This window comes from Leiobunum rupestre, chromosome 4, assembly GCF_980474605.1.
Source record: "Leiobunum rupestre chromosome 4, qqLeiRupe1.1.hap1, whole genome shotgun sequence".
NCBI lineage: Eukaryota > Metazoa > Arthropoda > Arachnida > Opiliones > Sclerosomatidae > Leiobunum > Leiobunum rupestre.
The window spans coordinates 30,431,528-30,458,957 of NC_143387.1; the positions used below are offsets into that span (position 1 = coordinate 30,431,528).

Consider the following 27,430-nt stretch of genomic DNA (forward strand, 5'->3'; position numbering starts at 1 on the left):
ACCTTTGTAAACATAGACTTTGTTTATATTTCAAATAATGAGATCAAAGAACAAACTGTCTTCTTAGAGACACGATGTTTAGACGCTGTAACGATAAAAGAGACTCAGCGGTACCATCAATTCATCCCCGTCAACAATAATTAAGTAAAAGCTGCAGCTCTTTCATCTTTGAACGATATTTTGAGAATGTCGAAGCACAATATATGTCTTCAGTGATATCTCAAACGGGGATTTTGTATCGATTGTTTACGATAATTTTCACTATAAAGCAGTAGTTGAGGAAATTTCATTGGAATTTAGAGACTTTAAGGTATCTTGCATGTGTCCATCTGATTATTCTGATAACTTTTCCTGGCCTGTGAAGAAAGATCAATGCTGGGTTCCCCCTGACAATATTCTGTGCAAATTTGAGCCCCCCTTGTAGTTGCTATAACTAGTCTAATGTCTACACATACTATTAGTCAAGATGATAAATTTAAAATTCAAACGGCTTTTTCAAACTATGAAAATAATTAAATAAAACTGTCAACTTCTAAAATAAATGGTTATTTTAAAAAAATAAAATAACTTTTTTTTGTGAATTGGGGTTCGAGAAAAGTTTATTTTTCTCGAAAACTAAAAATAATACCTTGAGTAAGGATCCTTTAGTGTGTCTTAGGTTAAGTTAAGTTAGTTTTTGGTTTTCAGTTTTAATGAGTTTCTCAACGTTGGTCAGTTTTATGACTGTCGCTTGTTAGATATTGTAACGATCGGATTCCACTGCAACGCTTTCCAGGACGTCCGCGCTCTAAGCACGGTAGAGGCTAGCGGTGCTCTACCAGACGTCCACGCTCGGCATATAAAAAACGGACCAACCGCCAAGCAGAGGGAGTCTCGCACTAGTCTCCGACGAATACCAATAACTTATATCGTAGCCCGAGAAAATCCACCGCTCCTAGTCAACGAGCCAGTTCCATCGTCGTCATTCCGAGAGCAGTCATCTGAACCACCGCTGACTGTAGCGCCGTTACCGCCACCTGACGAGGGATCATTACCGCAATAAATATATTTTATTACCATACGAAATCACTCGTTTCAATATTATCGTTAGTTCTTCATTGTATCAATGTAAGTAGCACAATTTACTTAATTTTCATTATTTAAAATATTAGTTGATGATTTTTTCTAAATTTTTAATTTAAATTTTTTAATTGGTTATTCTACGAAGTACTGGATCCTAATTTTATTTAACGTTATAGGGAGATTGTTCTGAAAATCGGATCCGTATGGACCACTGCTAAAGTCGTGGATAATATCCAAGGGAATGAAACAACATTGGCTCTGTGGAAGGCAACGAGGGGCAGCCATAAGTTTTCATCGCAAGTTCTAACTGGAGATCCGAGACATCTTGGCTGGGCGCAATTTGACGTGGAAACGGAATCTGGTAGAAAACATTCGGCACCCTTTTCCGTAACTTGGGAACCGAAAGAAATTGGCCCTAATTTTATAAGTAAGATCCAATTCCAATGTTACCATTTAATATTTGAATTTAATAAGCAAACGGCAGTATTTTTATATTTATATTTTTCAATTTTTTAGGTACGATTTTATATGATAAACTTCACAAAATATCGGAAGCTAATTCCAGTTTTAAATTGACCACCGCCAATTCAGCAACCAGCTCCAGCTCCAGTTCTACAGACCACCGAGCCGTCACCGCTACAGACCACCGAGCCGTCGCCGCTAGAGACCACCGAGCCGTCGCCGCTACAGACCACCGAGCCGTCGCCGCTACAGACCACCGAGCCGTCGCCGCTACAGACCACCGAGCCGTCGCCGCTACAGACCACCGAGCCGTCGCCGCTAGAGACCACCGAGCCATCGCCGCTAGAGACCACCGAGCCGTCGCCGCTAGAGACCACCGAGCCGTCGCCGCTAGAGACCACCGAGCCGTCGCCGCTAGAGACCACCGAGCCGTCGCCGCTAGAGACGACCGAGCCGTCGCCGCTAGAGACCACCGAGCCGTCGCCGCTAGAGACCACCGAGCCATCGCCGCTAGAGACCACCGAGCCGCTTCTATTAAAAATAACCGAGCCGCCGTCGTTAATGATCACCGAACCAACAACCCAGTTACCGCCGTCAGTGGAAACAACCACGCTACTATGGTGGAAAGTTTGACCAAGTCCGACTACAAGAAATCATGGTAATATTGTATATCATATATATATATATATATATATATATATATATATATAGTAGAAGGAAAGTGAGGGCGAGGCTCCGATCCCGGGGACGGGGTCAGGTTCGGGATCGGGGTCCGGGATTTAAGGGGTGAAATGGGGGTAAAATCGTCGAAAAGTCAATGTATTTAGGGTATTTCTCGCGACGATTTGTTTTCCCGTATATCAACATATTGTGTCCAGGCCAACTTGTTCATTTATCTACGCTTATCTCGAAAGATACTTGAACGTATATCTTATCAAGTTTTATCGTACGGAATAAGTTGAAATGATGTAAAAATTGATAACCTAGGCGACGCGTGCGCAGATTACCCCGGGGGACGCGGTTAATTTGAATTTAAGAGTGTTTTGACGTCATGGAATATTCGTTGTTAAAGTAGAATGGAAATATTTTTAAACTTCATTTTAATATCATTGTAGTATGCTTGACACTTGAACCAATCTCACGAGTATTTCTTAAAACGAATATCTCGATCGCGTTTTATCGTACGAAATAAGTAGAAATTATGTAAGTTGTATGATTAATAACCTAGGCAGGAAGATAGCGCGCGCGTGCGTGGATTACCTGGGAGGCGTGGATTACCTGGGAGGCGCGGATTGCCCGGGCGCGCGGTTAATTTGAATTTAAAACATGGATTCCCTCTCCGAAATAATTCATGTACCCAAAATTGGACCGCAAGTTTTTTTTCTTTTAGGGGAATCTCTATGGGAGTTTAACATTACAATAAAGCTAATAGGTCCAGTTTGGGGTACTTTTGGTCCGAAATGGGGTACATAGGGCCGAAAATGGTGACTTTGGTCGTTTTAAGGGTACTTTTGTTCTATTTTGGTCCATTTTTGGGTACATCAGAAAAGCAGTTGGAAAAACGAAGAGCCTTATTTTCCACCCATCTCCAAACTCCAAAATTTATTGCTTTAATTTATTTATCGCTATCGTAGGTATAAAATAAGATAAAAACCACTTACCTATATTTTAATTACGGTAAATTAAAAATACTTAATTAGTGTACTAAGTTACGTTTAAAAGAACCTTTTGTAACAATTCCAATATGTAAATATAGGTATAAGGATTGAAAAAATACTTAAAGTGGTTTTACTGATAAACTCTAAAGGAATTTAACTTTAAAGGGTATCTTAGATTATTGTTTTTAATTTTATTCAAGTTGAAAACGTATTAAGAGTCCTTCAATAAAAGGATTTTATTTACGAACTTAATTCATATTTTCTTCAAACTTTCAATTCGCTTTTATTACTATTTAAATACGGTAAAATATAATTCTTATACACAAATATAGTCAGAAAGATACTATAAAACACTAAAATTAAAATTAAATTAAATTTGTGTGGATAAGATTTGTAAATATCATTTTGAAACTAATAACTTTCACGCTTTATTTAAGTCAAGCCAATAAAAACAATTACCTATATTTTAAATACGGTAAAATATAAATACATTTCCGATATGTAAATAGGTAGAATAACACTATGAAAAGTTCCTTTTTCTTCTTTTAATACGACAACACACAACTCTGATACGCAAATATATAAAGAAAATATAAAAAAAAATTTACTCTACGTTCGATACGTTAAAATACATTTCCGATACACAAATATAGATAAAGAAATACTATAAAATGTAAAAAGGTAGAAAAATACTACACATTAACCATTATGAATTTAAGCTTACAACATCCTTCACGTATAGAGCATAACATATATGTTCAGAGTTAACTTGTTTCCTCGTTATCTTTATCGCATGTGTTTTAAATAGCGTATGGAATAAGTTAAGAATGTACTGAAATGGTGTATGTTTAAACCTCGTAGAATAAAGAGTAAAACATATGTTCAGAGTCGGCTTGATTACTAAAGCGAATAACACAGAGACGTTTCCGGTGTAGTCACGTAGGAAGTAAAATACTACAACACTCTCTATACTCTACATTCAACACGTTAAAATATACTTCCGAAATGCCAATATAGGTAGTAAAATACTACAAAATCTCTATACTTTACCTTCAATACGTTAAATTACATTCCAATATGTAAATATAGGTAGTAAATACTACAAAAGCCTCTTTTCTTGGCGTTCAATATGTTAAAATAGATTTCTGAAATGCAAATATAGGTAGTAAATACTACAAAATCTCTATACTCTACCTTCAATACGTTAAATTACATTCCAATATGTAAATATAGGTAGTAAATACTACAAAAGCCTCTTTTCTTGGCGTTCAATATGTTAAAATAGATTTCTGAAATGCAAATATAGGTAGTAAATACTACAAAATCTCTATACTCTACCTTCAATACGTTAAATTACATTCCAATATGTAAATATAGGAGGAAAAATACTACAAAAGCCTCTTTTCTTGGCGTTCAATATGTTAAAATAGATTTCTGTAATGCAAATGTAGGTAGTAAATACTACAAAATCTCTATACTCTACCTTCAATACGTTAAATTACATTCCAATATGTAAATATAGGTAGTAAATACTACAAAAGCCTCTTTTCTTGGCGTTCAATATGTTAAAATAGATTTCTGAAATGCAAATATAGGTAGTAAATACTACAAAATCTCTATACTCTACCTTCAATACGTTAAATTACATTCCAATATGTAAATATAGGTAGTAAATACTACAAAAGCCTCTTTTCTTGGCGTTCAATATGTTAAAATAGATTTCTGAAATGCAAATATAGGTATAGTAAATACTACAAAAGCCTCTTTTCTTGGCGTTCAATATGTTAAAATAGATTTCTGAAATGCAAATATAGGTAGTAATTACTACAATTTAAAAAACGTTGGTAAAAAGAATATCATTTTAACTTATGTAATTGTGTTTTTTACCCAACCAAGCATTTATTTGAATAAAAGTGGTATTTATTTAAATAACCAATAGTTAAATAAAAATTGTTAAATGTTTAAATAATCGAAAGTGAACAAGCCTATTTTTTAAATAAAACAAACAGACTTTAGAGTTGATAAGATTTGTAAATATCATTTGAAACTAATAATTTTCACGCTTTATTTAAGTCAAGCAATTACATTTTTAAAAATGAAAGAAGTTAAACAATATAAAAATTTGTAAATATTGTAAATATTTTTAGGTAATAAAGAAATTAATAAATGTTTTAATTAAAATATCTTTCATTTTCTACTACATTTTTAAAAATGAAAGAAGTTTAACAATATAATTATTCTAATATAATTTCAAAATCAGGTATTATTTAAAGTACAAATGCATAATTTAGTGAAGCAATTCTTATTTAAATACTTTTATTTAATTAATTTGTGTATCTGAAATGTATTTATTGAAAAATAAGTGGGTTTTACTATTTATCACCGTTTTATATATATATATATATATATATATATATATATATATATATATATATATATATATATATATATATATATATTGGAATTGTTACAAAAGGTTCTTTTAAACGTAACTTAGTACATTAATTTATTTTGGAAGTTCAAAACGTATTAAGAGCCCTTCAGAGTACTATAAAAGGATTTCATTTACAAACTAAATTAATATTTTCTTCAAACTTTCAATTCGTTATAATTCGAATTTAAATGAAAACATCATGGATTATAGGTGCGTAATCTACTATTAGACCGAACGGATTAAAAAATACTTAAAGTAAGTGGTTTTACTGATAAACTAAAGGAATTTAACTTTAAAGGGTATCTTAGATTATTGTTTTTAATATTATTCAAATTCAAAAAGTATAAAGAGTCCTTCAAAGTAATTTAAAAGAATTTTATTTACGAACTAAATCCATATTTTAGAAGTTAGTTTGTATGAAATACTTACTAATACCTGAAAAATGGACTTTAGAGTTTATAAGATTTGTAAATATCATTTGAAACTAATAATTTTCACGCTTTATTTAAGTCAAGCAATTACATTTTTAAAAATGAAAGAAGTTAAACAATATAAAATTTTTTAAATATTGTAAATATTTTTAGGTAATAAAGAAATTAAGAAATGTTTTAATTAAAATATCTTTCATTTTCTACTACATTTTTAAAAATGAAAGAAGTTTAACAATATAATTATTCTAATATAATTTCAAAATCAGGTATTATTTAAAGTACAAATGCATAATTTAGTGAAGCAATTCTTATTTAAATACTTTTATTTAATTAATTTGTGTATCTGAAATGTATTAATTGAAAAATAAGTGGGTTTTACTATTTATCACGGTTTTTTATATATATACATATATATTGGAATTGTTACAAAAGGTTCTTTTAAACGTAACTTAGTACATTAATTTATTTTGGAAGTTCAAAACGTATTAAGAGCCCTTCAGAGTACTATAAAAGGATTTCATTTACAAACTAAATTAATATTTTCTTCAAACTTTCAATTCGTTATAATTTGAATTTAAATGAAAACATCATGGATTATAGGTGCGTAATCTACTATTAGACCGAACTAATTAAAAAAATACTTAAAGTAAGTGGTTTTACTGATAAACTCTAAAGGAATTTTAGAATTTTCTAGAAGTAAAACTAAAACGTAAACCAAGTTTAAAACGAAACTAATAACTGGGAGAAAGGTTGAAGTAAGTAATTTTTTTGATTTTTCGTTTTTTAATTTTTGAGTTCCCTATATTATTATAAACTAAATTAAATATAATTTATGAAAATTTGTGATAAAAGATCTGCTCCTTCGTGTTTTACATATATTTAAAAACTCGAGATTTTAATTAATTGTTTTCAAAGCATGAAAAATATAGCAGATCCTTTGATTTTAATTGTAGTTAGTAGTTACTTAAAAAAAAAGTCGCTAGCTGACTTGGAGCTGGTGTAGTTAAATTTTAAAAATGTGTATTTTAAATTTTGTTTGTAAAAGTTTTTTTTGAAAAAGTTTAGTATTATAGTTTAAATTTATTAAATAAAATAAAATATAAATTATACATTTGGTTTAGTATTTTACTATTGCAAGTAAAATTAATAGTAATTTCAATTACTTTTTTAGTTTTTTTTTGACAAATATGCAAACTATTTAGTTATTTCAAAAACAAATACGTCGAATTATTTGGTATTCGAAATACTATTGGTTAGTTTTTATATCTTTAATTTTATTTTTCAGAACAATTTCTCTTTGTCTAGCTTCTTCTAACTTTAATTTAGATGGCCTTAAAGCCAAGTATTTAACAAATTTTGTAACCAAGTAGATGGAGCTTTAAACAATTTTTCTGTCATGTAGTCAAGGAAATGTTCAAATATACGTGTATTTGGTCATTTTGATGGTCAAATAGCCCAGTATGGAACTGCGAGATGATAGTCAGACATTGAGACGCGGGTGGCGCCCGTGCCCCAGCGTCCACGCCCTCGCCCTGATGGTGCCCCGAGCCTCCGTCGACGTTTGAAATGTGAAATGGGGCACCGACGGGGCTGGCGCGGACGCTGGGGCACGGGCGCCACCCACGTCTCAATGTCTGACTATCATCTCGCAGTTCCATACTGGGCTATTTGACCATCAAAATGACCAAATACACGTATATTTGAACATTTCCTTGACTACATGACAGAAAAATTGTTTAAAGCTCCATCTACTTGGTTACAAAATTTGTTAAATACTTGGCTTTAAGGCCATCTAAATTAAAGTTAGAAGAAGCTAGACAAAGATAAATTGTTCTGAAAAATAAAATTAAAGATATAAAAACTAACCAATAGTATTTCGAATACCAAATAATTCGACGTATTTGTTTTTGAAATAACTAAATAGTTTGCATATTTGTCAAAAAAAAACTAAAAAAGTAATTGAAATTACTATTAATTTTACTTGCAATAGTAAAATACTAAACCAAATGTATAATTTATATTTTATTTTATTTAATAAATTTAAACTATAATACTAAACTTTTTCAAAAAAAAACTTTTACAAACAAAATTTAAAATACACATTTTTAAAATTTAACTACACCAGCTCCAAGTCAGCTAGCGACTTTTTTTTTAAGTAACTACTAACTACAATTAAAATCAAAGGATCTGCTATATTTTTCATGCTTTGAAAACAATTAATTAAAATCTCGAGTTTTTAAATATATGTAAAACACGAAGGAGCAGATCTTTTATCACAAATTTTCATAAATTATATTTAATTTAGTTTATAATAATATAGGGAACTCAAAAATTAAAAAACGAAAAATCAAAAAAATTACTTACTTCAACCTTTCTCCCAGTTATTAGTTTCGTTTTAAACTTGGTTTACGTTTTAGTTTTACTTCTAGAAAATTCTAAAATTCCTTTAGAGTTTATCAGTAAAACCACTTACTTTAAGTATTTTTTTAATTAGTTCGGTCTAATAGTAGATTACGCACCTATAATCCATGATGTTTTCATTTAAATTCAAATTATAACGAATTGAAAGTTTGAAGAAAATATTAATTTAGTTTGTAAATGAAATCCTTTTATAGTACTCTGAAGGGCTCTTAATACGTTTTGAACTTCCAAAATAAATTAATGTACTAAGTTACGTTTAAAAGAACCTTTTGTAACAATTCCAATATACAGGGTCTTTTTTTTTGCTCGGAAAAGTGTTTTTTTTTCAAAAACTATTTATAGTACCGATTTCAAATTTGGAAGGTCAATTCTCTATACCGGGGGACATCAGTTTGAGAAATTTGAGCGTTTTCGGTAATGTTTTTCACCAATTTTGAAAAATTATTTTTCGACCACTAGGTGCGAGATAAAAAATTTCTATTATAAAGTTGTAGGCCGTCATCGAAAACCCTTAAAAATTGTTCACTCGACGAAAAACAATTTATTTATCAGTGAAAATTCGAGCTTGAAAAATTTACAAGTTGGTGAAGCCAAATTACGATTGTTTGAAACGATAATTGAAACCGAATTACCTAATCCAGTTGAAACTTTGGTTAAAAAAACGACCGGATTTAAAAAACACGAGGCTATAGGTCAATCCTAAACATGCATTGGGTATTTAAAGGAAAACTTTGGGAGATTATTATCAGTGTTTGATAATATTTCGAACAATGCCTCGTTATTCAGTAGCTGAGCGTACCGAGATAGTTGCCATTTACTATGGAGAAGCAGCGCAAAACCTTAGAAGAGTGACTGAAATCTTCGCAGAAAGACATCCAAATGGAGCACCATCTGTAAATACAGTAAGACGAGCAATTCACGATTTCAATCAATTTGGTAACTTGCAACCTAGGTTTCGCGGATTGGGTCAACCGGATTTAGACTTCGAGAACAATGTACTCGCGTACTTTGTGGCATATCCTCGTCACAGTTGCGCTAACGCCGCTGCTGATTTGGGTTGTTCTGCAAATCGTGTGTGGAAAATTCTTCGTAAGAATCGCTATCACCCATACAGAGCTACGCTCCACCAAGGACTAATTGACGGAGACCATCAAAGACGTTATGAATTTAGCAACTGGTTACTAAATGCTGTCCAAGAAGATAGACAATTTTTGCGCCATGTTTTGTTCTCCGACGAAGCGTCATTTTCTAGAGATGGGCCCTTTAATCATCAAAACAGCCATCTTTGGTCTGACATCAACCCACATTGGGGTTTTGAATATCATCACCAGGTTCAATTTGAACGGGTCAATGTTTGGGTTGGACTTGTTGGAAACCGTTTGATTGGTCCCTTTTTCCTGCCGACGAACCTCAACGGCCAAAGGTATTTACATTTTCTACAGAACGAACTGAGTGACGCAATCGACGACCTTCCATTGGCTGAAAGACGTCAGTTGTGGTTTCAGCAAGATGGCGCCCCTCTGCATTTTTCCCGGCAAGTAACTGAGCACCTCAACGAGTTTCCTGAAAGGTGGATAGGGAGAAATGGTCCAGTGCATTGGCCAGCAAGGTCACCTGACCTAACACCGCTGGATTATTTTCTCTGGGGATTCGTTAAAGCAAAGGTATACGCCACGCCCATTGAAACTAGGGAGGAACTCATTAGACGAATAATCAGTGCTTGCCGAGACGTCACACCAGAAATGGTAGAGAAAGCGTTTGAGAACTTAATTGTCCGCGCACAAACCTATGTTGCAGCCAATGGTGATATTATTGAAAATGTTTTGTAAAAATTTATGTGAATAAAATATCTGCATTTAAAAACCAAACGTGTACATTTTTTCAAGTGTGAAAACTCTACTACGTTTGTATTAGACTTGTTCCCTTTTCAATTATCGTTTCAAACAATCGTAATTTGGCTTCACCAACTTGTAAATTTTTCAAGCTCGAATTTTCACTGATAAATAAGTTGTTTTTCGTCGAGTGAACAATTTTTAAGGGTTTTCGATGACGGCCTACAACTTTATAATAGAAATTTTTTATCTCGCACCTAGTGGTCGAAAAATAATTTTCCAAAATTGGTGAAAAACATTACCGAAAACGCTCAAATTTCTCAAACTGATGTCCCCCGGTATAGAGAATTGACCTTCCAAATTTTAAATCGGTACTATAAATAGTTTTTGAAAAAAAAACACTTTTCCGAGCAAAAAAAAAGATCCTGTATATGTATATATATAAAAACCGTGATAAATAGTAAAACCCACTTATTTATCAATTAATACATTTCAGATACACAAATTAATTAAATAAAAGTATTTAAATAAGAATTGCTTCACTAAATTATGCATTTGTACTTTAAATAATACCTGATTTTGAAATTATATTAGAATAATTATATTGTTAAACTTCTTTCATTTTTAAAAATGTAGTAGAAAATGAAAGATATTTTAATTAAAACATTTCTTAATTTCTTTATTACCTAAAAATATTTACAATATTTACAAATTTTTATATTGTTTAACTTCTTTCATTTTTAAAAATGTAATTGCTTGACTTAAATAAAGCGTGAAAATTATTAGTTTCAAATGATATTTACAAATCTTATCAACTCTAAAGTCTGTTTGTTTTATTTAAAAAATAGGCTTGTTCACTTTCGATTATTTAAACATTTAACAATTTTTATTTAACTATTGGTTATTTAAATAAATACCACTTTTATTCAAATAAATGCTTGGTTGGGTAAAAAACACAATTACATAAGTTAAAATGATATTCTTTTTACCAACGTTTTTTAAATTGTAGTAATTACTACCTATATTTGCATTTCAGAAATCTATTTTAACATATTGAACGCCAAGAAAAGAGGCTTTTGTAGTATTTACTACCTATATTTGCATTTCAGAAATCTATTTTAACATATTGAACGCCAAGAAAAGAGGCTTTTGTAGTATTTACTACCTATATTTACATATTGGAATGTAATTTAACGTATTGAAGGTAGAGTATAGAGATTTTGTAGTATTTACTACCTACATTTGCATTTCAGAAATCTATTTTAACATATTGAACGCCAAGAAAAGAGGCTTTTGTAGTATTTTTCCTCCTATATTTACATATTGGAATGTAATTTAACGTATTGAAGGTAAAGTATAGAGATTTTGTAGTATTTTACTACCTATATTGGCATTTCGGAAGTATATTTTAACGTGTTGAATGTAGAGTATAGAGAGTGTTGTAGTATTTTTCTTCCTACGTGACTACACCGGAAACGTCTCTGTTATTCGCTTTAGTAATCAAGCCGACTCTGAACATATGTTTTACTCTTTATTCTACGAGGTTTAAACATACACCATTTCAGTACATTCTTAACTTATTCCATACGCTATTTAAAACACATGCGATAAAGATAACGAGGAAACAAGTTAACTCTGAACATATATGTTATGCTCTATACGTGAAGGATGTTGTAAGCTTAAATTCATAATGGTTAATGTGTAGTATTTTTCTACCTTTTTACATTTTATAGTATTTCTTTATCTATATTTGTGTATCGGAAATGTATTTTAACGTATCGAACGTAGAGTAAATTTTTTTTTATATTTTCTTTATATATTTGCGTATCAGAGTTGTGTGTTGTCGTATTAAAAGAAGAAAAAGGAACTTTTCATAGTGTTATTCTACCTATTTACATATCGGAAATGTATTTATATTTTACCGTATTTAAAATATAGGTAATTGTTTTTATTGGCTTGACTTAAATAAAGCGTGAAAGTTATTAGTTTCAAAATGATATTTACAAATCTTATCCACACAAATTTAATTTAATTTTAATTTTAGTGTTTTATAGTATCTTTCTGACTATATTTGTGTATAAAAATTATATTTTACCGTATTTAAATAGTAATAAAAGCGAATTGAAAGTTTGAAGAAAATATGAATTAAGTTCGTAAATAAAATCCTTTTATAGTACTTTGAAGGACTCTTAATACGTTTTCAACTTGAATAAAATTAAAAACAATAATCTAAGATACCCTTTAAAGTTAAATTCCTTTAGAGTTTATCAGTAAAACCACTTTAAGTATTTTTTCAATCCTTATACCTATATTTACATATTGGAATTGTTACAAAAGGTTCTTTTAAACGTAACTTAGTACACTAATTAAGTATTTTTAATTTACCGTAATTAAAATATAGGTAAGTGGTTTTTATCTTATTTTATACCTACGGAAGCGATAAATAAATTAAAGCAATAAATTTTTGGAGTTTGGAGATGGGTGGGAAAAAAAAAATAAGGCTCTTCGTTTTTCCAACTGCTTTTCTGATGTACCCAAAAATGGACCAAAATAGAACAAAAGTACCCTTAAAACGACCAAAGTCACCATTTTCGGCCCTATGTACCCCATTTCGGACCAAAAGTACCCCAAACTGGACCTATTAGCTTTATTGTAATGTTAAACTCCCATAGAGATTCCCCTAAAAGAAAAAAACTTGCGGTCCAATTTTGGGTACATGAATTATTTCGGAGAGGGAATCCATGTTTTAAATTCAAATTAACCGCGCGCCCGGGCAATCCGCGCCTCCCAGGTAATCCACGCCTCCCAGGTAATCCACGCACGCGCGCGCTATCTTCCTGCCTAGGTTATTAATCATACAACTTACATAATTTCTACTTATTTCGTACGATAAAACGCGATCGAGATATTCGTTTTAAGAAATACTCGTGAGATTGGTTCAAGTGTCAAGCATACTACAATGATATTAAAATGAAGTTTAAAAATATTTCCATTCTACTTTAACAACGAATATTCCATGACGTCAAAACACTCTTAAATTCAAATTAACCGCGTCCCCCGGGGTAATCTGCGCACGCGTCGCCTAGGTTATCAATTTTTACATCATTTCAACTTATTCCGTACGATAAAACTTGATAAGATATACGTTCAAGTATCTTTCGAGATAAGCGTAGATAAATGAACAAGTTGGCCTGGACACAATATGTTGATATACGGGAAAACAAATCGTCGCGAGAAATACCCTAAATACATTGACTTTTCGACGATTTTACCCCCATTTCACCCCTTAAATCCCGGACCCCGATCCCGAACCTGACCCCGTCCCCGGGATCGGAGCCTCGCCCTCACTTTCCTTCTACTATATATATATATATATATATATATATATATATATATATATAACGTTTATGATACGAAAAAAAAGAGATGATTATTCGTTTTATTTCAGCTTTTATTGGTTTCATATTTTTAAAGTAATCTTCAAATTGTTTTTTTTTAAAAGGATGGATCATGTACATTCTTTCGATGAAATGGCAATATTATCAGCAATTTAATCTGGAAATGAAAAGAAAATAAATCTTCAAGGTACAACAATTGAAGATCAAGATTTAAATTTGACGTATTACAACCTACTCGACAAGATGCTGGCCGATCGCTTGTTCTTATACTTGGAAGAGACATTAATTTATTTTACTGGGAGATTGTCTCAAATTAACTACAAAGGAACATGGCGCAATATTCCCAGGAGTCAAGTGGCTTTTGGAGATGAAGGTATTGAGTACGGATACTCAAACAACAAGTTTCCAGCGAACACGTGGGCACCAGTACTAAAAGAACTATGTCAACTGGTGTCATCAATTACTAGCACACAGTACAACTACGTACTGATCAACAGGTACAAAGACGGCGAAGATTGCATAGGAGAGCATCAAGATAATGAAAGCGACCTGGATACCAAGGCTCCCATAGCTTCGATCTCAATCGGTCAAGAAAGAAAATTTCATCTTCGGCACAGGGATCTGAAGTTTAACCGTGTAACTAACATTAAAGCCAAAGAAATAAAACTTCAACATGGCTCACTAGTATTAATGAATTATCCAACTAATAAATTTTGGTACCACTCTGTCCCTAGATGCAATACAAAAAACCCTAGAATAAACTTGACCTTCAGAAAAATAAACATAAAATATTTGAAATGAACAAAATGCAATATTTTAAATGTACAAAATGCAATATTTTTTTTGAAAAAATAAATAAAATATTACTTGAATAGTATTTAAACGTCCTAAGTTCTGCCTTGTCATAATTGCGCAAAAAAAGTTAAACGCGAAATACGGTAAGGTTTAGAAATTAATAGATCACGTTATTTAGGACGTACACGTCTATACTTTCTATCATTCGATAGGTAATATAACCTCGATTTAAAGGTAGCAGTTTGAAATAATTCTACCTTGTCATATTGGCGCAATTCGGCCCGAAAGGTGACATTACAGGAAACGAATGAAGAAAGTTAAACGCGAAATACGGTAAGGTTTAGAAATTAATAGTTCACGTTATTTAGGACGTACACACCTACACTTTGTATAATTCGATAGGTTATTTAACCTAGATTTAAAGATAGCAGTTTGAAATAATTCTACCCTGTCATATTGGCGCAATTCGGCCCGAAAGGTGACATTACAGGAAACGAATGAAGAAAGTTAAACGCGAAATACGGTATGGTTTAGAAATTAATAGTTCACGTTATTTAGAACGTACACGCCTACACGTTGTATCATTCGATAGGTAATTTAACGTAGATTTAATAATAGCAGTTTGAAATAATTCTACCTTGTCATATTGGCGCAATTCGGCCCGAAAGGTGACATTACAGGAAACGAATGAAGAAAGTTAAACGCTAAATACGGTAAGGTTTAGAAATTAATAGTTCACGTTATTTAGGACGTACACACCTACACTTTGTATAATTCGATAGGTAATTTAACCTAGATTTAAAGATAGCAGTTTGAAATAATTCTACCTTGTCATATTGGCGCAATTCGGCCCGAAAGGTGACATTACAGGAAACGAATGAAGAACGTTAAACGCGAAATACGGTAAGGTTTAGAAATTAATAGTTCACGTTATTTAGGACGTACACACCTACACTTTGTATCATTCGATAGGTAATTTAACCTAGATTTAAAGATAGCAGTTTGAAATAATTCTACCTTGTCAAATTGGCGCAATTCGGCCCGAAAGGTGACATTACAGGAAACGAATGAAGAAAGTTAAACGCGAAATACGGTAAGGTTTAGAAATTAATAGTTCACGTTATTTAGGACATACACGCCTACACGTTGTATCATTCGATAGGTAATTTAACGTAGATTTAATAATAGCAGTTTGAAATAATTCTGCATTGTCATTTTTGCGCAATTCGGCCCGAAAAGTGACATTACAAAAAACGAATAAAAAAAGTTGAACGCGAAATACGGTAATGTTTAGAAATTAATAGTTCACGATATTTAGGACGTACACGCCTACACTTTGTATCATTCGATAGGTAATTTAACCTAGATTTAATAGTAGCAGTTTGAAATAATTCTGCCTTGTCATATTGGCGCAATTCGGCCCGAAAAGTGACATTACAAAAAACGAATGAAAAAAGTTGAACGCGAAATACGGTAATGTTTAGAAATAAATAGTTCCATTACACGTCTATACTTTGTATCATTCTTTGAAATAATTCTCCCTTTGTCTATACTTGGTATCATTCTTTGAAATAATTCTCCCTTTGTCTATACTTGGTATCATTCTTTGAAATAATTCTCCCTTTGTCATTTTCTTAGTAGAAATGGGATATAACAGTTAAACTTATGTTTCTTTAGTTTAGTCCAACATTCTTTTTCTATCTTCGCGTTCTCTACCTTAGCCAAAAATGAACTTTTCCAATTTTCGTTCTGGCAGATTGACGTCGGTGTTGTTTCGGTACCGAAGTCATACTGTCACCTTTCTTTATTATGTCTATGACTGTCACTGACTTTCGAATTTATCAAATGCGAAGATGGATTTAAATGTTGTGCAGTGTTTAAAAGAGTTAGTTGAATTATAATTTCCTTCGTACGTTGCAAGTTCATATTTGTTTAACGAAAAGGAAAAACATTTTGCAAAAGATATATGGAAAATATTAACTGAATACGTTTGCTAGAAGAGGAAGAACTAGTTGGTAAAAGTTATACTCTTAAAATATTTTTTAATTGAAATTAGTTGAATGAAACTTGATTACTTATAGCGAATGTTTTCAATATTAATGGAAAATTACTCTTTGGTGTTTATAATTTCAATTCTTAAATTACAACTTAACAATAAAGAACAGATATCATATTAGTGTTCTCTTCGGAAATGTGGTACCATAGAACTCAGGATAAAACTTTTTAATGGTTTAGACTACACTACAGTAAAATTCAAAATTAATTAATTGGGCGTGAATCACCAGATATTCTCTATCACACAGATCACACTTCGATTTTTTCGAGTCAAATGTATAACAAATATAAGGTAATTTTCATGGTATATACGTCTTATTTTATTTGAAAGATTCAATATTTACTGTCAATTGCTTTAAAAAGCAAGTTTTCTAAAACCACCTCAATTTGTCAACCTTTGGATACGACATTTCACCGTCAGCTAAAATATGTCGCCAAAGAAATATTTTCTATTGCTACTCTGGAGTTTTCTTCTGAAAACCCTGTAGATGAAGTAACCACAAGGAACAACATAATTCTGCTGAATTCCTTATTGCACAATCAATTTTCGGCACTAACTTTTCAATCTATGATCCAATATGCCTGGTTTTCATCAGGACTTACGGAAGATAAGCCACTTTTCTATTCGGTGAATGAAGCGTGTTTTACGTTCACAACGAACGACTATCTCTCATGTAGTCGAAGTAATTGTTGCCAAAATCGATTTAATAAATGCGCCCATTGCAGAAATATTTTATTATTTGGTTGTTTTTATTATGATTACCACATGCATTTTATTTAAATACCACATAAAGTGATTCATTGCCATTTTTTTGGAGAAATATATGTATTTTAAAGTCCAATGGTAGTGGCGTTGAGACGTTAACCCAAATGTCGTAGGTTCGATTCCTACCCGAGGTGATAGGATTTTTCTCAGTCACTCTGGTATGGAACAATACGCAGAGGTATTTCTTGATTTAAAAGAAACTTCAAATCATTTTAAAACTTCTTTAGTATTTTTGAGATCATAAATTTTAAAAATCATAAATGTTACCACGGTGAGGTTTAAAACATGAAGTTTATTTTAAAAATATTTTACACTATTTGGGAAGCTTTCGAGCCGTATTCTCCTAGTCAGGCTGCTTTCAATTTACTATTTAATTCCCGTTACAATTTTCTATTTCAATTTACTATTTAATTCCCGTTACAATTTTCTATTTCAATTTACTATTTAATTCCCGTTACAATTTTCTATTTCAATTTACTGTTTAATTCCCGTTACAATTTTCTATTTCAATTTACTATTTAATTCCCGTTACAATTTTCTATTTCAATTTACTATTTAATTCCCGTTACAATTTTCTATTTCAATTTACTGTTTAATTCCCGTTACAATTTTCTATTTCAATTTACTGTTTAATTCCCGTTACAATTTTCTATTTCAATTTACTATTTAATTCCCGTTACAATTTTATATTTCAATTTACTATTTAATTCCCGTTACAATTTTCTATTTCAATTTACTGTTTAATTCCCGGTACAATTTTCTATTTCAATTTTCTATTTAATTCCCGTTACAAATTTATATTTCAATTAACATTCCTTTCTTTACATATAGGTTTAGCGTCAATCAGTTTATTTTGCGGCTGGGAAATACGTAAAGAAAGAAATTTAAGGAACCTGTTTACATGAAAAATAGCGGGAGATTAAACATTGAACCGAGTACTGTATATAAAAAATGGGGTAGACTTCTTTCATAATAACGATATGTTATCATTAATTTTAAATGTTTTACAAACTATGGCGTTAGAATTTAAAATAAAAACAACAGTATTTAAAAGCCAAGATACTTCATGTTTAAAATTTTTATTTATTTACATTGGCGAGCTTTCGGACCGCGGTCCCTTTTCAAGGCGAGAGTTACAATAAAAGGGACCGCGGTCCGAAAGCTCGCCAATTTAAATAAATAAAATTTTTAACCATGAAGTATCTTGGCTTTTAAATACTGTTGTTTTTATTTTACACGATATGTTAATTGAAAAATAAAATTGTAGCGGGAATTAAATAGTAAATTGAAAGCAGCGTGGCGAGGAGTTACGGCTCGACAGCTTTCCAAATAGTTTGAAGTATTTTTAAAATTAACTTATAACCACGTAGTATCCGTTATGAGGGGCAGATCACTCCTCTTTCGGGTGCATACTTTATGGACCCATCCTATTAAATGTATTAATTTCCTGTTAATCGCGAATTTATTTAATAATATTTAACTTATTTAATCATAAGTTAATATCTTTAATCATGGTCTAATCTTTTAATGGTGATTTAATAATAATAATAATCAGCTAGGCCAATACCCAAGGCACCACCTTAGGCCTAAGTCATCCAGCGACTTTTAAAGCCATTAATTCCGGTGGCCGGGTTACAAATTTACAATGCGTAGGAGGGTGGTGGCAAGCCCTTCATGCCACGCGAGCCAACAGCTCCCTACACAAACTATTACCGTTTATCGATAATAAATTGATTTAATCACGTGAATCGATATTAAATTGATTTAATCACCTTAATCGATATTGAATTGATTTATTAACGATCTAATTTTTGGAAAATATTTCTTTTTTAATCGCGATTTAATAAGATTAATCACTTACTCGATTTAATCTCAATTTAATACATTTAGTCATCTTAATCAATCAAAGGTGCAAACTTAATCTTCTAAGTGAACTACCCCTCGATCCGTCATGCATTTTGTATATTTTATATTATAGTTTTTTGGAGATACTATTTAGTTTTGAATCTAAGGTAGCGAAATGACATTGCATGGATTATGATCCCGCAAATTCAAGGTACAGAGTATCCTTTGAATTTTCCGCTATTTTTCCGCGCTAGTCTTCAGAATAATAGAACTAGGTTTCCCAAACGGAAGAAATGAACTTTGAACTCAGCAGTGGCATATCTAAGGTCTCCGTGGTCCACCCGAGTAACTCATTTTGGGATTCTTTTTTTCATGAGTACCACTATTTATTTAAGGAATCTTTAGGGGCCCCTTATACTTCTGGGACCCGAATGCGTCACAGAGTGTTTCGGGGTCGTTATTTACGCAACTGGGGATCATTAAAAGTGAATTGTGGAGCCCCTAATAGGCTTTATCCTCCATTGAAGCTATGCTCTATTTAAATAGTAAATTTCTTAAAATTTGGAAAACACATTGAGAATTGATATATTATATTTCTTGTTATATATTATATATGAGACAAACCAATAAATAAATAAATAAATTTGTTTATTTATAATCGGGACTTCTTTATTAGTTCTAATATAATTGTGCAATTAGTTTTTTCGTTGCTTGTCTATTTTCTTGATGAATCTCAACAGCGTAGCGCCACCTGTGTTGTTACTTCTTTTCGGCGGTTTGTTTTGTTGCTCTTTCTTCAGAGATTTTGGCTTGGGCTTATTTTGTTGAGATTTCGGCTTAGCCGTGGTTCTTGGTTTTTTCGTTGTTTTCGGTCTGTTTGTGGTCTTAGGCTTGTTAGTCGTCTTAGGCTTGTTAGTCGTCTTAGGCTTGTTAGTCGTCTTAGGCTTGTTAGTGGTCTTAGCCTTGTTTTTCGCATTGGGCTTTTTAGTGGTAGTGGTTTTAGGTTTTGAAGTTCCTGGCGCCTTTGTCGTTGTGGTTGTTGGTTTCACCGTGGTGGTTGGTTTCGCCGTGGTGGTACTGTTTAGTCGATTAGGCATATCTTCGACGCATTCCTACCAAAGAATTGAATCGTATTATTTGGACACGAACACGCCATGCAAACATTACGCGGTGACAACACTCTCTTAATCTCGAAAACACTATTCATTTGTGCAAAACACTATTTAAAAAAAAATTAAATTATGTTAAATTGATTAAATTATGTTTCAATAGATTAAATAGTTATCAAAATGATTTAATCGCTATTAAAATTATTAAATCGTGATTAAAATGATTAAATCACGATTGGAATGATTAAAATGATGAAATTGCGATTTGAATTTTGTGATTTAAATGACGAAATCGTGATTAAAATGATGAAATCATGATTAAAATGATTAAATCGTGATTAAAATGATTAAATCGCGATTGGAATGATTAAAATTATGAAATTGCGATTAAAATTTTGTGATTTAAATGATGAAATCGTGATTAAAATGATTAAATCGCGATTGGAATGGTTGTAATGATATAATCACGACTGAAATGGTTTATTCAAAATGGAAATGATTTAATCATCATTGAAATTATTTAATCATTATTTAAGAGATATAATCAGTATTTAAAAGATTTAATCATCATTTAAATGATTTAATAATCATTGAAATCCTTTAATCATTATTTAAATGATTGAATCATCATTAAAACGATTGAATCATCATTGAAAAGATTTAAACATGATTGAAACGATTTAATCACGATTGAAATGATTTAATCACGATTGAAATGTTTAATCACGATTGAAATGATTTAATAAGGATATGAAACTATTTAATCAAAATTAAAACGATTTAATCACGATTGAAATGATTTGATCATGATTGAAATGTTTAAAGCATAATGTTCTGCCCTTTGATAAATGGTCAGATTTCTTGTTACGCTGATCGAGGGAAAATATAAGGAAATAACGTTGAACAATGCCAGATTTACTGCAGTACAGAGCCTTAGCTGCCTCAAAATATAGAGGACGTAGCTGGACCCTAGTATAGGGCATCCAGTTGCTTAAATACCCCTGTAGCAAATTAAAGTCGGCCCGACGTCAGCAAAAGGTACTAGGCACTAAAGCTGGCCGGATTGAGGGTCGAAAGGTCCAAGGGGTAAAAGGGTCGGCCAACAGTCGCCTTTTAATAGACCTAAGAACCGACTCCAAAATGACGTCGGGCGGACTTTATATTAATGCTTATTTCCGACACAAAACTGATCTAATTATTAGATGCCGCGTTTTTCGAATACAAATAAGTTTGAATAAAAAATTCTCAGAAAATCATCAAATAGTCAGAAAATAATTAAAATATCCCCTTTTCCTAAATACATATGGTCTGTTTTATCTAGGAGCAACAAACACAAGGAGAACGCAGCTAGCCTTTAAACACGCTATCGAAGGGTTGTTTACGAATTTCATTGGACGAGCGTCACGAGCCTTTACGCTGAACGTTTTAAGGGCGGGGGAGAAGACAATTTCCGAATTTTCCCCTTCCGACGGCAGCAGGCGCTAAAGCGTCTAGCCAATGAAAAATGTACACAAGAAAATCCACGACTTTTGACGGGTTGCGTTCTCCTTGTGTGGGGTGTTGTGTTTGTTGCTCCTAGGTTTTATAAAGTTAATGTCGAATCCAATAATTAAATGTAAGGTCTATTTTAAGTCAGATAATGGTCGGCATATCGACCATAAATAGTCCCGAAAAAGGATTAACGGTTTTAGTGTCGAAAAACGTTCGAACATTTTTAGGTCGGCATTTGGTCGTCGACTATAAAGCCACTTTTCGACCGTACCCCGACCCTAAAACGACTTCATGTGCTACAGGGGTATGGCACTGACGTTCGTAAGCTCCGAGTGGAAAATTATTATAAAAAGAGCCTGAATTTCATTTTTACCTTGCATTTTTCCAACGCTAGTATCGAGAGTGACATAATATCCATCGAAGGTACTTGCTTTTTCATTTGCTCCACGATGCATTCCCTAGTTGCTTCTACATTCTATGATATTTTAAACGCTTGTTAGGGTCTCGTTATTTATTTTGGAATAAAGGTTGGTTTACGCGTCTGGTCGTGCGTCTATTCAAAAACGCTGGTTTGTTGTATTAGGCCTAACGGGTATTTTTGGCGTCGACGGTCGCCGTCATGTGGTTCTCACGTTGGTGAAAACCAGCCTATAAGCTTAGTTTCCATTAGCGCGAAGGTTGAGTGACGCGCCGTTACGCGCTGTAGTGGAAGCTAATTCTTGGCCTAAAGGCTAGTTAAAATCTAAAATCTCCGTCAGACCTATATTATTTCTGGTCGACGCCGCGTTTTTGCCATAGCAAAATTTATTGAACCCACCTTATGATTCGTAAAGATCAAAAATTGACAGTAAAAATTGAAGTTATCCTTATACTCGAAATTTCGTATTCTACTCTTATCCTTGAGAAAAATAGTCCTTACGATAAAATGAGGGTAAAATTAACATCTCCTTAGAGGCGTAAGGACCAGGAATTATCCTTATTTGGCTCATATTTAAGACGGCCGCCTTGATAGCTATTGTAATTTTATATATATCTGTTATGGCAAATGTTTTTTCAGTGAAAAAAATAATAAGATATTAATATCATAATTAATTATATAATGACTATACTTATTTTAAAGGTAGTTGTTTCCATGAATAAAGGTAACTAAATTTGTTGTAATATCTCCTCTAAGATTATGGAACTTGAAGAATTTCATTATGCTCAACATTTATTTTCATAATTTAATTTAAATCTTAAATTACGAGGCCTACTTTCAAAATGAATATTTAACTTACTTCAGACATCTACTAATCGAGGGGGTAGTCACTTAAGAAATCTGGTGTACAACTTTAGTGATAAATCGAAATAATTATTTCCGAAAATCTAGAGATCGAAAAGAAATGTAGGAAATATTTTAAATCCAGGATAAATATTGGAAATCCAGAGAAATAAACGGAAATATTTTCAATATTTCTGTAAATCTAGAAATGCAGGAGAAGTATTAGAAATCTCGAGAAATTCAAAGAAATATTGGAAATCTAGAGAAATAAACAAGATATATTTTCGACATTTCTGGAAATCTAGAGAAATAAACAGATATTTTTTTCGATATTTCTGGAAATCTAGAGAAATAAACAGATATATTTTCGATATTTCTGGAAATCTAGAGAAATAAACAGATATATTTTCGATATTTCTGGAAATCTAGAGAAATAAACAGATATATTTTCGCGTGTTCCTTTTCAGTTCTTAAATAAAGCTCTAATTTTTTTAATTTATTTGTAGATCGAAATGAGATAAATTACGTCAGCGGAGGATTTGGAGCGAAAAAGCTATTAGTTTCCACTAGCGCGCGTCAGGGCGCGAATCTCAATAGTTCTTTTTATAAAATAACCTTGGCCATATTGTTGAAATGTTGCCTCCCTGCTTCAGCTGTGGATCCGTTTTCTCTCCCACTAAAGAGTTTATGAACTCATTCTTAAGCATTGGCTGAACTAATCCAGTGCAACATTTCAACAAGTTGGGCAAGCGTAAAGACATTTTATAAAATCAACAATTTTGTCACGTACAAAGGTTTTTACCCGCATAAAGAAAAATATATCATGGCGCGCGCTTGTGGAAACTATGCTCAACAATGTTTTTCTCTTTAGGCGGGTATGTCAGGGTTTATAAGCTCCGTCTTGAAAGAGTTTTCCCTAGTACTAAAGGCTGGCACGACGGCCGGGGACACCAGAAAAATATATTAGATCTAAACGCTCGTTTTCGCTAAGAAAAAACGCGACGCTCGCGGCCACAGAAATTTAACTAGTACCAAAACGCTGCCACGACGACCATGGACACCAAAAACATATATTAGATCTAAACGCTCGTTTTCGCTAAGACAAAACGCGACGCTCGCTGCTTTTTCACTAGTACTAAAGCGCTGACACTACGACCGTTTTTGTCCTGGAGAAAACCAACCTTTGAGGATGGTTTTTGTGTCGCGGCGTTTCTGCTGTAGTGCAAACAAGCCTTAATTAACAATGGCCAAAGTAAATGCGCCGCAGTTATCGGATAGGTTTTAAGCACCATTTTCCGTAACGGTAACGGGGAGAGGAAAAAGTAACTACAGTTCAGAAATGTACAGGACAAATGCTCCACAATTCATTTTCGAAGCTTTCCAACGGAAGGAAGGGGCGACAGGAGTGTTGGAACAGGTTGGGGGGGGGGGATAGGTGGCTTGATCCCCTCCGGTCGTGAAACCTGAGGGGGTGGACATCAGATTAGAATTCAGTGAGAAATTATTTACGTACGGAGCCTTTAGCTTGACAAGAAAATTCCCAGGCGCCTTTATACGTGGTCATGTCTAAGCCCGCTTTGTCTCCGCACGGAGCGCACACGTCTAAAACCTGTAATGGTAACGTTGAAATTTAATATATGATAGATCTATAATTATTAAGCAGACTTACCCGGTACGGTAGCCCTTTCTCGGTCAAGCAATCATCGAATATTTTCTTCGCGAATGGTTGAGGTTGGGCCCCTACAAATAAATATGGCATTTAACCAACAACAGTCCAGTTATAGATAATCATGACCTTGACCATGACCTTACCGCACGCCAAAGTCATCCTAGTTCCAACTAATTCCACGGGGCCCGGGGCCCCTAAGCCCACCACCACCGACACCCGCGCGTAAATAATTGCGCAAGTAAAAACAATAGCATATTCATTGATGAACATTCGGTCGAGAAGAAGAGCCTCGTCGTGGCGTGGAAAGGCTCTCGATGTTTCCGTTGAAAAGAGTTCTCATCGTAGACAGACTACGATTACACTTTTAAATTGGCACGCCATACGGGACAACAGACAAAAGCTATAGCGACTCCTTTCTCTCTATTGAAATTGTAATTATCTTCGTCATCAATTAGATCAGAGATGACGGTGTGTTGGAAAGTTAACGTCAAAAATACTGGCAATAAAAGTTAAATTAGGATATTCCAGTGATGTTATTTGGATAGCTGTTATCAAGAATTCAATTAATATAACGTAGAATGCCTAATCGAGGCGTTCCGCGAATCATCTACTCAATATTTTGTCGGCCAAACAAGTACCTTTTTGGTTAAAGACAATGAGTATTTTCGTCATCCACTTATTTACTTTTCCCTTCTATTCAGGGTTGTACTTGGGTGAACTGGATGACCAGCGAGGGCTGATAAATATTTCGCATAAAGGAAGGCCAAGCTTCAGTTTCGCCCAGAAACACTAAAAATACTAAGCACGGCCTACTTCAATTACAAATATGTTTTAAAGGAATAATGTGATAGTTCACCCAAAAACGGTGGCGCCGAAGTTAAATATTGAGTAGCGGTTTAAAAAAAATGTTAAGAAGCCTACACTAGAGGTCGTTGAAGCTAATTTTACGTTTTTACTGTGACCAATATCGGTTATCTATAGCAATTTTAATAAAATTTACGCTATTTAATATATTTCCGATACATGGCTTGTCTGTTTGTCTGTCTTAGTGTAGGAGTCCATATGTTTGACCTTAGAGAGCCCAAACTTTGGAAAGGTGTTCGGAACACTTGTTTAAAGAGTTCTCAATAAGCGAAAGCCGCTATTTATGTCGACTCTTTTATATGGTTTTAAAATATTTTCATATTATTCGTGAATAGAGAATATAACATAAATTGTGAAATTGGTAACCATTTAGTAACCTTCCAAAGGAAACGCGACGATATAACAGACGCTTTTAGAATTTGACATAGATTTCACCATACATGTATAACCATAAGCCTATCACCTCTAAGTTTGAAACGCGCATAGCGCCCTTTGTACCACCACTGGACGGGCGAAAAAGAAGAAATCAGGCGATAGTATCGGAACCTTGTAGAGATAAATTGAAGCTTCTTCCTTCCCCCTTTCTCTCTCTACGCACCTCTCTCTTACCAAAGCAGCTGGCATCATGCATTGCGGGACGCGTTACGTTTCTCTTTTCCGCCACCGGGTGGATTTAGCGCTGTACTTTCGCCAGTCGTTTGCTTGAACCAACACTGCCTTTCGATTCAAACTTAGGGTTGATAGGCTTATGGTATATCCAATATATAATCTTGAAGCGTTAACTATATTTTAGGCCTATTGACACGCCTCAACATTTCCGCAAAGCGTTGTTGGCCAACACGTCTCGCAAACCAAGTTGCTCAGTGTGAATGTAGATAAAATGTCCAAAACATGTTGGTCTCATAGCCCCATTTCTTGGCCAAGTTTTTGTGACCGAGGTTTAACTCCAAATATTTAAGTCTAATAATTGTGGTACACATCTTTTCGATTGAGCAAAACTAAGGTTATATAAAATACTTTTTTAATATAAAATTTCCTTCGACTGTTAACAACCTTTTGTGGAGCGTCTAAACGAAAATGAGGTCTAGTCGAAAGCTGTGCTCGCCAACAAAGATAGGCAAAACGTTTGCCTCGTCTTCAGTATCTTAAACATTGCAAGATCAACTAGTTGGGACCCGGACGAAGGACGAGCTACCCAGCTAGTTATTGAAATATTTTGAAATATATGTAAGATAATGAATAGATTTCTTCAAGAAATAAAATTAATAAACAAAGCATCCATAATAACCAAAGTCGTTCAAGAATAAGGAACTGATGGGCACTCAGGAATATCACAAAATAGTGGATGGCTAGAAGAAGTGGCATTTTACATATAACCATTTAAAAAACTCTTTGTTTTATCGGCTAAGGAAATCAATCACGTAAGCCCACTCTAAAACATTTTCTTTAACAGGCCCCCAAGAAATTAGTTATATCGACGTTTCAGTAACAGACAAGAGTGTAATTTGAGATTCCGTATAATTTATTTGACCCTTAAATGATCGTAATAGCGTGTACAATTAAGCGGGCTCGTTTGTTCGTTTCTTTTTGGACGGTCCTTTCTTTTGCTGTTGCTTATCTTTCTTCGGTTTCGACGTTGTTCTGGTCCTGAACTTGGACTTTCTTCTTCGCTTGGGTGCTTTGGTGGTCGAAGCCTTGTTCTTCGCTTCGTTCTTGGCCTCGTTCGCTTTCTTCTTCTGCCCTTTCTTCGGCACCTCTTCCACGCATTTCTGGATGTCCAAAAGAAAGGTAACTACGGGCTTGCCAGAAGTTATGGTTAGGAGGATATGGCTTAGAAACTAACCTTGCATATCTCCATAGCCTTTTGCGAGAGTTTC

At 33.3% G+C, this 27,430-nt stretch overlaps 1 protein-coding gene and 1 pseudogene across 1 annotated transcript; one reads left to right on the top strand and one right to left on the bottom strand.

The window, feature by feature from the left end:
* The first annotated feature begins 13,941 nt into the window (after window positions 1-13,941).
* On the top strand, window positions 13,942-14,453 carry LOC149947449 (DNA oxidative demethylase ALKBH2 pseudogene; annotated as a pseudogene).
* Window positions 14,454-19,854: 5,401 nt separating this feature from the next.
* Window positions 19,855-24,848, bottom strand: LOC149947450 (uncharacterized). The gene is made up of 5 exons (XM_090170898.1): window positions 24,833-24,848; window positions 24,690-24,760; window positions 24,534-24,629; window positions 22,133-22,234; window positions 19,855-20,271 (listed from the first exon to the last, which is right to left on the bottom strand). The coding sequence occupies exons 1-5, from the start codon at window positions 24,846-24,848 to the stop codon at window positions 19,855-19,857; spliced, it is 702 nt and encodes a 233-aa protein (XP_090027024.1).
* Window positions 24,849-27,430: the final 2,582 nt, after the last annotated feature.

What these genes read in the sequence shown, in the direction of transcription:
- LOC149947450 (XM_090170898.1), bottom strand. An exon ending in AGAAAGGGCTACCGTACCGG is followed by an intron (nt 24,630 to 24,689) that starts GTAAGTCTGCTT and finishes TTACCATTACAG; the next exon opens with GTTTTAGACGTGTGCGCTCC. An exon ending in CTTGTCAAGCTAAAGGCTCC is followed by an intron (nt 22,235 to 24,533) that starts GTACGTAAATAA and finishes AAAATATCATAG; the next exon opens with AATGTAGAAGCAACTAGGGA.